Genomic DNA, 12906 nt, shown 5'->3' on the forward strand with positions numbered 1-12906 from the left:
GTCAGGGGGCAGGGCGTCAAATCCAAACAGAAGGAATCTGGACCACTCGTAAATTTTGTTCGTATCTGAAAAAAATCTTAGAATACGAAAACATTGGTGAATGCCACAAATTCTCCTAAATCACTCGTACGCACAATTTAAGAACAAATCTGTGCGTACGAACGGTTCTTGCATGAGGCCCAATGTTTATATAAATGCCACCCTCTGATGGAGTGCAAAAAGATTTTCTCTACAAAAGGTGAGGGAGAAAAATAATATCACAGCCTTCAGTTCAGAGAAACCCTCAAGTTGCAAAGAGACCTAATGCAGTCTGAAGAAATGTTATGTCAGTTAAACTTTTATTAAAGGTGGATGCCAACCCTACTGCAGTTGTTTTAAACGTAGTAGAAAATTATTTTCCAGTTCACAATAAATCATGACTTTTCTCAAAATCAATAGCACTTGGTGTACAAAACTATCAAGTAGTTTGATGCTATGGTAAAATATAATATAGATGACTTAAAATGCACACATACTGCATTGTGCATTCATAGCCAGATAACACTAAACTGTTTTTATTTTATTTTTTTGAGTGACAATAGATGTATGGAAGAAACGAAATGTTATGGATATAACTACTGTTCCCTTTCAGTCAATTCACTCGGTACAACAACATGTATGGGACATATATAAAAGCCCCGCAGAGCAGCACCAAACTTGGGTCGTATTAACATGCTAGTGCAGCACTTCAGACGCAGCGGAGAGCACAGAGTGAGCCACCGAAGGGGCTGTCACATCTAAGCGATAAAACTGAACAAACGTGTGTGGTGAAGACCAGCTGGCCGCAGCACAGATGTCACTCACAGGTACCCCTTTAAATAGTGCCCAGGACGCTGCTACACCCCTGGTGGAGTGAGCTCTCACACCAGATGGGGCTGGGAGACCCCTGCTGCTGTAAGCTAAAGAAAGAGCCTCCACAATCCAGTGGGAGAGTCTCTGTCTGGACAGAGCCCTGCCCCTGAGTGGGTTAGCAACACACACAAACAGCTGATCACATGACGTCACCTCCTATGTGCGGTCAATGTAAATACGCAGTGCACGTAGAGGAAACAAAGAATGTAACCTCCTCTGCTCCTCAGATGCAAAAGGGGGAGGATAAAAACTAGAAAGCTCAATAGACATGGAGCTGTAGTTAGAAGGTATCTCCTTAGGGAGATACGCTGAGTTTGGATGCAGAACCACCTTGGAGCCCTCAGGTGAAAACTGAATACAGGAGGGATTCACAGACAGAGCATGGAGGTCCTCGACCCTTTTAACAGTTGTTAGTGCAAGAAGCAACACAACTTTATATGAAAGGAACTTCAAATCCACAGACTCCAGGGGCTCAAAGGGGGGGGTGGGTCACAGAGAGCCTCAAGCAACACAGTAAGATCCCAGGTAGGGATACTGGGTTTAATAACGGGCCGCAGCCTACGGATCCCCTTCAGAAAATGCACTGCTAGAGGATGAGCACTTGGCGTGACTCCATCAAAACCCACATGGCAAGCAGAAATAGCTGCCAGGTAGATTTTAATTGTGGAAAAAGTCAGACCTTTATCCAACAGCTCCTGAAGGAATGTTAAAACATCCACCATAGAGGATTGAAATGGGACAATGTGCCTAACCTCACACCACTGCTCGAAAGCGTGCCACTTGTAGGTATATAAACCTCTAGTGGAGGGCGCTCTCACGTTCTGGACAGTTGCTACCACTGCCGGGGAAAGGCCTCTGGCTAGCAAGCAGGACCTTTCAGCAGGTAGGCGTGCAGCCTCCACAACTCTGGTTGTGGGTGAAATATCTCCCCCCCTGCCTGAGAGAGGAGATCTTGGCGAAGAAGAAGTTGCCAGGGCTGAGCAGCCAGCAGGCTGATTATCTCAGCGTTCCAAGACTTCGCTGGCCAACAGGGTGCCACCAGAATCAGAGACAGACCCTGTCTGCGCATCCTTTCCAGTACAGGCAGTATCATTTCCACTGGGGGAAATGCATACAGAAGTACATTGGGCCACAGGTGGGCTAGAGCGTCCACCCCCCAGTGGGGCGTTCTGATCCGTAATGGAAAAGAACAGAGGGCTGTGGGTGTTGGCCCMTGTGGCAAGGAGATCCACTGCTGCCCTGCCAAACATGGTCCAAATCTGGTCCACCACTGAGGGATGCAGCCTCCACTCCCTCACCATAGGTCCGCCCCTGGAGAGTAGATCTGGGCCCAGATTCAGTCTCCCAGGAACGTGAGTGGCCCTGATAGACAGGAAATGCACGCTGCACCACTGCAAGAGAGTGTGAGACAGTTCCAACAGGAACACGCTCTGCCCGACTGGATACATATTTCTAATCTGAGGAAAGAATGCTGACTCAGAGTCAATAAGCTTTTCTGAAAATTTACAGAAAAACCCAGAGCCYGAATGTGCGACAGAACCTGAGACAGACGCTCTGTTGCCTGCTCCTTGGAGCTGGCTATCAGAGCCCAGTCGTCCATGTACGTTAACAGGCGGACCCCTTTCTCCCTGAGAGGGGCCAATGCTGCTTCCACACATTTTGAAAAGGTGCGGGGTGCTAGCGACAGACCGAATGGCAGCACCAGGTATTCGTAGGTGTGGTGGCACGATTTACCAAAAATGAAGAAACACGTTGGAATAAATGCACAGAAAGTCTGCGAACGCAAAACTCAGAAATTTCCTGTGGTCTGGATGAATCGCTACATGAAAGTAAGCGTCTGTTAAGTCGATGGTCGCAAACCAGTCGCCCGGGCTGACCGAATACAGAAGCTGCCTGAGTGTTAGCATTTTGAACCTGTATGTTCGTAGAAATTTGTTTAACACTCTCAGGTCYAGAATCGGACGGAGGCCGCCGTCTTTTTTCGGAACGACAAAATAACGGCTGTACCAACCTTTGTTTATGTCCGAGGTGGGGACCACACTTATGGCTCCTTTCGCCAGTAGCGTGTTTATTTCCTTTCTCAAAACCACGGCTGCTTCGTTCCCAACAACAGTGTTTAACACGGTGTTGAAACGGGGCGGCCTTATGCAAAACTGTAGTCGGTAACCCATGGCAACAGTTCTCTCTACCCAAGGGGATGGTGCGCATGCGTGCCAGAGAGCAAGTCACGACGCTAGGCGACCGACTTGTGTTAGCTAAGTCCTGCTGCCCTCTGTCGCATGAGAGAGGCGCAGCATTATGACTGTCGCTCACAACTTTTTTGATTTTTTTTGTGTGAAGTTTTTCCTTTATTTACATATTCAACAAGTTTACACAAACATTTTGTACATTTACATTCTGAACATTTAGCGCACCCAAACTGGGGGCTTTTTGTATAAACAATGTGTGAGTAGGGTGGGACTGGTGCTTGGGAGACTGTGTGCGGGAAACGCAGCGCTTCTTTGGGCTGGTTTCCTGAACAAAACAAACAAGATGCGTCTTGGGCGGCAGCCGAAGACTGGCAAACATGTCTCCCTGGTCCTGAAGTCCCTGAAGTGACCGTCCCACAACTAGGAGGACTGAGCCCTTCTGAAGATCTGGAGGACGGCCCTTGCTCCAAGCCGACTAGCGGGTGGGTTGGCCATGGTTATGAGGCTGCGGTGGCTGGGTGCCTAGGCTCCCAGGCAGCACCGTTCTCTTCGCAGGAGGCGGCTGGGCAGCCGGTTTCTGTGTGCTGGTCTTTGGTCTTGAGTCCTGTCTGGGGATAATGCAGTGCAGAGCCTGCTTCTTCTTCAGCTGGAGCATGCTGATGGAGCTCAGGCCGCGAGCAGTGGTGGCCTGAGCTTTGTAGATTTTTTCCAGCTGCGCAGCAGAAAATGTACACGGCTTGGAAGGAAGCGTGGTGGGCCTGCTCCATGGTTGTGAGACGGGGCCAAATACGCGGCTAGGGATGGCTCCATAGGAGGGATGTTCACTAGTCCAGCTTTTTCAGCTCCTTCCAGATCCAAATACGGTCCATAACCGGATACTGTGATGTGGGTGGACAGAGGTTTGCTCCAGCAGGACGTCAGCCCTGAGACGAAGTCTGGGAACATGGGAAGGCGGTTCTTCACCGTGGTTGGTTCAGTGGGGAGAAAAAACCCCGCGAACCGCGATGGTTTTTGTGCAGGAGGTGGAGCAGGCCACTCCACCTCTAGTTTCTGAGCCGCACGACGACACAAGGAGAGAAAAGACGTGTCTTCCTGGTTTGCCTGGTTTGCCTTGACTTGGACCGTGTTCGTCGTTGTCCTCCGACAGACCATGAACATCCAGACCAATATTCAGCACCTCCTCGTCTCCCTGGAGGAGGTCCAGTTAAAACTGGGAAGCCTCCTCTTCTTCGTCGGCTAACCCCTCCATATACTCCATTTGGTCTGCCCAGCTGGATTGGGGACTTCGACCGAGAGCTCCTCCTCGTCAGACTCAGACGGAACCGGGTTACTCCGAGAGGAGAGGGTCCTGCCGTGCGACTGCAGCTTCGCCCAGCACTTTCTCCAAGAATTTAACCCGTCTCTCCAGGGTTGAGCATCGAAGCTGGCGACAAAACGCACATGCTTCGGGCTCCGCCAACACCCTACGAGCGTGGACGATTCCCAAACAGACCGGGCAAGCCTCGTGCTGGTCCTTTTCGTGAAGCGAGAAGTCGCACCCCTGGGGACGGGTGAACCGCAGACTTCTGCTTCTTCTTGAGTAATTCTGTGCTCATCTCGAACCACAAAATGCTCTCTTTCATCGAGGTAAGAAAGRTTTGCTCAAAGTTAACGCTCCGCCGTCAAACATAGTTACCAGTAGGCAGCTGCAGCTAACACCAGCAAAAGCTGTTAAACTAATTTCGAGAACCTTCGAACAAACAAAGCTAATTAGCAGCAGCTAACTAGCTAGGTTGGAAGAGGTGGGTGTTCTAGCGAGGTGAAGAGCGTTAGAACCGAGGACTGACTGTAATGGCGACAGTATATATGTGCAGGCAGAGCCTGACATCTGTCGTCATCATGCCACCTGCCTAAAGGCGTGATTAGAGGTGGCTTCAGCCAGGACACGCAGGTACGTGGTTTCCCATACATRATGTGTTGTCCCGAGTGAATTGACTGAAAGGGAACTAAGTTTGGTGGTTTGTGTTTTGGCAGCTTTACCATGGAGGCACTAGGCAGCAGATCAGAAAATTGCTGACTGGAGTGAAAGGGTCATTTAAAAGTTTTCTTTTTCTTTTCATGATGTTAGTTGATGCATGATGCGCTGCAGACTTAATGATTGTTTGCAGATTCTTTTTGTATGCAACAGTTCACCTCACAAACCACGCTGAGATATAAAAAGATAAATAAAGACACCCTCAAAGGACGCGTGTTAGAATGCCACCAGCGGCTTTCTCTTCCTGTGAGCAGTCTGGAGAAGTGCAGCCTTTGTTGTGAGCCTCTGTACATTTTTAATAGTCATTGTAATGTTAGGCTCGAACATTCCAGCGCATCCAAAGTCTTTAAAATCTTCATTCTTTCCAAGAATGCTTCCATAATGCATAAAGTCTTCTGCTAATTGGGGTGTTCAGCGTTAGATTGTCACTCATTTCTGCAGTCTCGGTACCTACAGTAGTCCCTGTATGCTGACTCGCCACCCTGACAATGGTTGGTGTTCTCCTTAAATTTAATTGTTCACAAATTTAATGAAGGTATTGAATAAACTGTCTTGTGTACAGAGAATAAAAGAGAGAGCTCAGTTCAGTCTTGCAGCGAGCTAAGAGTAAGAACGTGAGATGTAAGAGCCGAGTTTTACTCTCATGCATTTGAGAAGCTACTATCCCATAAGCACCTAAATACCAGTACGCACAGTATGTTAACATATGCTTGCATTACAGAATGATTTTGTCTGCACGTTGGATTTTTGCTGCAGCCATTTCTTGTCCTAGATCAATATGAGCATGGACTTATTACAGCAGCTTTCATGTAGCAGTAAATTAAAAACACGCATCATAGCTGCTGTGAAAAATGCATGAGGTTGTTTTGTGTGTACTTCATTTATATTACATTTAAGGCTACATTTTGATGCAGAAACTTGGTGTAAAGATATTAAATGTCAGAACACTTGAGCAGGATTAGACAAGTGTTTAATGTTGCCGAACTGTCTGTTCATCTGTATTTTGTTTAATCTGTATTTAAGCATTTATTTGAAACAGCATGTGTGTATGTGTTTGTGGTGTGTGATAGGTATTGAGTCCCTGGTGCGTAGTCTGAAGGAGGCTTCTAACCTGACCAATCTGGACGTACCAAAACAAGGTTTTCTGCTCCTTACTGAAATACTGGAAAGGTGATACTTTCATTTTTACATTATTTTTTTATTTCATCTATTTTGTGCTAAAATGACTCCACCACTTTAAATTTTTTTAGGTCACTGAAAAGTAAGTAAAGTAAAGTAAGTAAAGTTTTATTTATATAGCGCCTTTCACAGAAATAAATTCACAAGGTGCTGTACATTCAGGGAAGGGGGGAGGGGGCAGTAAACACAGGTCATGCAGCAAACACAGTTGCGCTACCTTTAGACAAACAGAAAAACAGAAAAACTAAAAACCACACAAGGAAAACTGAGGGAAAAAAAGCAAAAATATCATATTAKATCAACACTGTGACACACTACGGTGTTTATGAAAAAAACCCTCTGCATAGAGCAAGATTTTTAGCCAGAGGAGTAATTGAGGTAAGGGGGCCCGAAGAATCCAGTCCCCAAGGCCAGCGCAGCCWAAGTTCAGAATATCGATGGTCAATTGTTCATTCTGTGGGGCCTCAGATTCCTGAGGAATCAGATCATACGGGTGAGGGAGGAGGAGGGAGGGGGGGAGAGCCGTGTCAACATCTTCCAACCAGGAAGGATTTAGCCTACAGATCCAACGCCGTTGCCGAGGAGATCCAGATTCTTTAATCAGTTGTTTTGGGAACAGAAGGGACAGGCAGACAACAACAAATTTCCCTCTGCCTTAATATCTGCTGGTACTCTCAAGGTGTCGAATCCAATCAGGCAAAATGGTGTGGACACATACCGCCGAGCCGATTCATCAGCTTTCTCTAAGATGAATTCCATCTGGCCAGCAAAGTCCAGGGAACACAGCCGGCCCGCAGCTCTCCGTAAAACCGCTTGCAGACCGAGTCCAGCTCACTCAAGGCACAATGTCCGAGTGCTGATAGAATACAGCCATCCATCCAGTTGGTCAGTCAGCCAGAAAGTGCAAAGCCACCGACGCTGTTTTGTAGAACACCAGGAGACCACCCAGCCAAACTGTAGAATCCAGTGATCGGAGTCCAGATGTATATCCAGAACAGAGAAGAACAGAGGTCCCACCTTTGGCATGTCCTCCCATGGAAGAAGAAAAATAAACTTTGTTCCAGAAATTTTCCAGAAACTGTATCCCAGTTTAAACAAAGAACAAGCTTTTTATAAGAAGATAATGAGAACTGACTTGAAGTGCTGTGTATAAGTGTTGAGCCATGTCTTTTTTTACCTCCGCCAAGGGCGAGGTAATGTTTTTGGTTGCGTATGTCTGTCCGTCTGTCTGTCCGTCTGTCGTTCTGTCATTCTGTCATTCTGTCTGTGGACAACATTACTCAAAAACTTGTGGACGGATTGTCATGACATTTTTACCACATATGGGTACTGGCTCAAGTAACACACCTTTAAATTTTGGTGATGTTCCGGATCATGATGTGGAGACAGGAATTTTTTTCCTTTTTAACAGTTGAGATCGGCAAAGCTGTGATGCTTTCACAGGGAGTGGGTTTCAAGGTGTTGGAACCCGGTGGCAGGTGGCACTGTAGTATTGGTGTGCCCCTTTGTAACTCTATTACAGGACGGGGAAATTGGTCTTGGCGGAGGTTTGCACTCTCCGAGTGCTTCTAGTTATTTTTATTTTGTTTCTAAGGAACTAGACTTACAAGTCTTTTAAACTGGCCACAAACTCAAGTTTATAAGCTTTCTTCAGGTCGCTAAGTGTTCAGTTAGTAGCGTTTCCTCACAGCTTTTAGCTATAAAACAAAACATTTAGGCACGTTGCGTTGTGTCCATAAAAAAGGAGAGAAAACTGGACAAGTGGAGGACAAAGAAAGTCTCTGGCCTAAAAAGTCCTGCATTCAGCAGATGAACAAAATCTCAATATCACGTCCTTTAAAAAATGAAAATCATTAAATATTAAAACCTAATATACATTAATGAAAAATAAGCCCATCCCACCACAAATGATTCAGGAACTTAAATATGTAGTAAAATCAACCAATTAAAATTTTTTTTAAAAACCTTCACGTAGGCTTCTTAAAGGCAAAACATATACAAATCTGCAGTTTGTTTGAGACTGTTGACCAATACTGTATATTTAAAACCATTTTTAAATTAATTACCGTAAATCAAATATATTTACAATTGTATGTCTTCTGTGAAACAATGTCTGCATTAAACTGCCTACCATGAATACAGAATGTACCAAACAGGTGTGATGAGTGTGAAATATTTTCATGTCATTAGAAACTCTCCTCAGCTGAGAAGCGAAACGTCTTCAACTCACAGAACAAAAATCCAGTTATTTGGTTTTAAACCCTCAGCATTTACCATGTTGTGGATGACTGATAATCAATGCAAACATAGGATCAGCATTATACATTAAATCGAAAAGTAAACTGGGGTGCTGTGGAGCTGCGAACTAAGATGGCAGCTTAAAGTGGATGCTCCGTGTGACCTGCACCAAAACTTCGAAAAATCCAGGATTAGAAACGTAATCTGGTCCTGAAAATGTCAAAATCGACCACTCTTAAGGACTGTGATATTTTCACATGAAAATGCGGTTCCCAAAAACCAGCTAAAACTGATACTTCGGTAGCAGATCAAGACAAAAAGGGGGCCGCTAGCATTGATAGCATGTGTGAACTTAGCAYGGTGCTTGCTGAACTTTGGTCGTTGCATTCAGAGTTCAGTGGATTTGGAAACAAATTGGACAGCATAGATAACCGTATGGGTGAAATGACGAAGTCCATCGCATCTTTGGAGAAAAACATAGCAGAAGTGAAGCAAAATGTGGCTGCCAATGCTACTAGACTGGACGCAGCTGACAACAGAATCGTATCGGTGGAGGAACTCTTAGAAACTAGTACGGCTAATCTTGCCAAAGCCCTGAAGCGAATATCCTACTTGGAAGGTAAGACCGACGACCTGGAGAACCGAGGCCGAAGGAAGAACCTGCGCCTTTTTGGGCTCCGGGAAAGCGCTGAGGGTCAGCGGCCTTTGCTGGAGTTTATACGGGAGATGCTGCTGCACTGGCTGGAGACCGATAGATCCTTCATCATTGAGAGGGCCCACCGCACCCTAGCACCTCCAAAACCGAACCAGCACAAAGCCGTCCTCATCCGTTTCCTGAATTTCCAAGATTGGGAATTTGTTTTCCGCTCTACAAAACAACGCAACATTGAATGCGATGGGAATAAACTTTTTTCGTTCAGGATCTTTCAGCAGAAACCATCCGACAACGAGCGGAGTTCGATAACATCAGGAAAGCTTTTGCTGAAAAAAGAATGTTCCGCGGGTTTCAAAATAATTCATGCAAAATGAGGATCCTCCACAAAGGGAAGATACAGCTGTTTTCATCTCCTAAGGAAGCTGGGGATTTCCTCCGCACACACGCTGGACAGGATTGACTGTACTGGCGAGCGGTTCAATTCCTGGACCACAGAATTAGCTGCTTATAACTGATAGCTGTTTTTCTCTACCTCAGCTGACATAGTATCCAGTTAATCTTTGATGTATGTATAAGTCATAAGCAGCTACGGAGTGACTTTGTTTTTTTTGTTTTTTTTTTCATGCAGGATAGTTCAATATGTTCATATAATGCTTTTAACAAATACGTTTGTACTTGCCGGCTGTGTATGTCACATTAATACGAAATATTAACATTTTCTCATTTACTTTAAATTTAGTGAGTTTATATGGCCCAAATGAAAATAAGCCAAAAATTTTTGAAGATCTGTTTCTTACTATATCTACTCTTCAAGGATTTTATGTAATTGGAGGAGATTTTAATTGCACTTTAACCAAATATTGACCGGTCAATTGGCTCAGATGTTTATAAAACTCAAACTAGAAAATTAATAAATCAATATATATTGGATATAAACTTGGTGAAAGTGCGGAGAGAACAAAATCYTGATAAAATAGAATTCTGTTGTCACTCGATTATGCATAAATCCCACTCACGTATAGATTATTTTCTTGTTTCAAGAGAACTTTTATCAAGGGTCAAACAATGTCAGTATGACAATATAGTGATCAGTGATCATGCAGCTATCTCACTGAATATTTACATTGAAAATGCTCTGCATAATCCACCCTGTTGGCGGTTTCAAGCAAAATGGCTACAGGATCAAAACTTAGTCAAATTGATAGGGGAGAAGATACAGTAGATACTTATTTTGAATTAAATACAGATCAGACTTGCGCCTCAGTGAGATGGGAAGGATTCAAAGCATATATCCGAGGTGAAATTCTTAGCTATACAAGTGCAAAAAACAAACAACAAATGAAACAAATGGAAATTTTGGATAAACAAATCAAATTTTTGGAAAAAGACTTAAATGCTGACGACGACCAAATAAAGCAGAGTGAATTATTATGTTTGAGAACTGAATATAATAAATTATCTTATGAGGCAGCAGCAAAAAGTTTAATGTGGTTAAAACAATCTTATTATGACCAAGGAGAGAGAGCTGGGAAACTATTGGTGTGGAGAATTAAGAAAATACAAAGTGAAAGAGCAATTAACAGTATAAAGACCCCTCTGGCCGGGTAACAGTAGATCCATCTGAGATTAACGATAGCTTTAGGCAATTCTATGTGAAACTATATAAATCGGAGTGCTGTCACGCCTCGRAAGAACAAGATATATTCTTAGACCAACTTGAATTGGATACAAATTTAACGACTGAAGAAATTTCACAGGCCATGCAAAGTATCAATGGTGGTAAAGCTCCTGGGCCAGACGGCTTCCCCATTGAATTCTACAAAACTTTCAAAGAAAAACTTATAGTCCCGCTCTTCAATATGAATGAAGAAGCATTTAGAAGTGAAGTTCTCTCACCTAATCTGAGACAAGCAATGATCGTACTGATGTTAAAGCCTGGTAAACCTCCTGAGGAGTGCTCTTCATGTAGACCAATCAGTCTGATGGGGGTGGACACTAAAATACTTTGCAAAGCCTTAGCAAAAAGACTAGACCCCTTTATCTCACATTTAGTTCATAACGATCAAAATGGCTTTGTACCAAAACATCAAGGGTTTCACAACACAAGAAGAGTCCTAAATATAATTCATGAGAAATTTGACGCTAAAGATACGGCTTTATTATCACTTGATGCTCGTCAGGCCTTTGATAGAAATGAATGGTCATATCTATTTAACGTTCTTCCGAGATATGGATTTGGCTGCAATTTCCTCAAATGGGTAAGTTTTTGGATACAATTCCCGAAGCCAGTGTTTGGACAAACAACTTAGCCTCCAAACCTTTCACATTAGAACGTTCCACTCACCAGGGTTGCCCGTTATCTCCAATGTTATTTGTCTTAGCCATAGAACCCTTGGCAATGATGATAAGAATGCGAACTGATCTATTTGGCATTCAGTTGGGAGACCAAGAGCATAGGTTGGCATTGTATGCTGATGATCTGATAGTTTTTTTGACAAGTTTGTCCATTACCATCCCAAATTTAATGCAACAAATGGAGTTGTTTAGTCAGTTTTCTGGCTACAAAATAAATGATTCAAAGTCCTCTATTCTATTTTTGAACAGGGATGAAAGATTAAACCCGGTTATACAAACCCCATTTATCAATGTAAGAGAGGGATTTGTGTACCTTGGTGTTAAAATCACTCCAGACATTAAAACAATTGTATCAACAAACTATGATCCTCTGGTCAGTGAAGTAAATGAGTCACTAAATAAATGGATGAAAATGCCCATATCAGTGATTGGCAGAATAAACATGATCAAAATGAATATATTACCAAAATTTTTGTATCTTTTTCAGTCAAACCCTTTGCCTATTCCAAAACAATTTTTTGATGGATTAAACTGTATTTTTAACAGATTTATTTGGAATAATAAAAAACCTAGATTAAGACTTCGCCTGTTGTACCTGTCATATGAGAGAGGGGGGTTACAACTCCCTAATCTTAAATTGTATTATTGGTCTGCCCAGCTGTGTTCAGCCATGTTCTGCTTTTCAACCGAAACGCCCCCAGCATGGATAAGAATTGAACAATTAGTAACAAACCTTAGATTAAATCTGTATTTGTATTCTGCAAGGCCAAAACAATTGATAAAATTACAAAAAATCCCTTTTTAAAAAACACAATTGATGTTTGGTATAGAACCCATCAATAAATTGGAGATACCCCTTCCATTTCTTCTTTCTCACCTATCTGGGGGAACAAATATTTTAAGGCAGGAAGAGCTGATGGAGTTTTCAAAATCTGGTCAAATAAAGTTGTACAGAAACTGGCAGATCTTTAYAAGGATGACAGGCTTCTTACATTTGAGCAGTTATGTCAAATATATAACATTTCAAAGACACACTTTTATAAGTATTTACAAATTAAACATTTTATTATGTCAAAACACAAACAGATTGAATCCAAACCACCATTGTCATACCTAGAGAACATTATACTAGAAAATTTAGAGAGGAGAGGTCACATTTCTTTATTTTATGCAGCTTTACTCGTGCATGATGAGGAAACCACTGCAGATAGATTGGATGCAAGGAGATCTGACATCCGAGAAGAGATACAGGTAGCGGACTGGGAAACTGCATGCGTAAAAGCCCAAAAGCAGTCAATTAATACAAGGATGAAAGGAAAAAAAAAATTGTATAGGTCCTCTGGACGGGTTCTTCTTTAATGAAACGTTTCGTCTCTCTTCCAAGA

At 43.3% G+C, this 12906-nt stretch overlaps 1 protein-coding gene across 1 annotated transcript in view; it reads left to right on the plus strand.

Moving 5' to 3' along the window:
- mei1 (meiotic double-stranded break formation protein 1) overlaps nt 1-12906 on the plus strand; it is a gene marked incomplete in the record, with an annotated part of 48537 nt that overhangs the window by 26147 nt on the left and 9484 nt on the right. Inside the window, 1 exon segment of the mRNA XM_014012926.1 lies at nt 6165-6264. Within this exon segment, the coding sequence (XP_013868380.1) occupies nt 6165-6264 (100 nt within the window).

The sequence above is a fragment of the Austrofundulus limnaeus genome, unplaced genomic scaffold, assembly GCF_001266775.1.
Source record: "Austrofundulus limnaeus strain Quisiro unplaced genomic scaffold, Austrofundulus_limnaeus-1.0 Scaffold96, whole genome shotgun sequence".
NCBI lineage: Eukaryota > Metazoa > Chordata > Actinopteri > Cyprinodontiformes > Rivulidae > Austrofundulus > Austrofundulus limnaeus.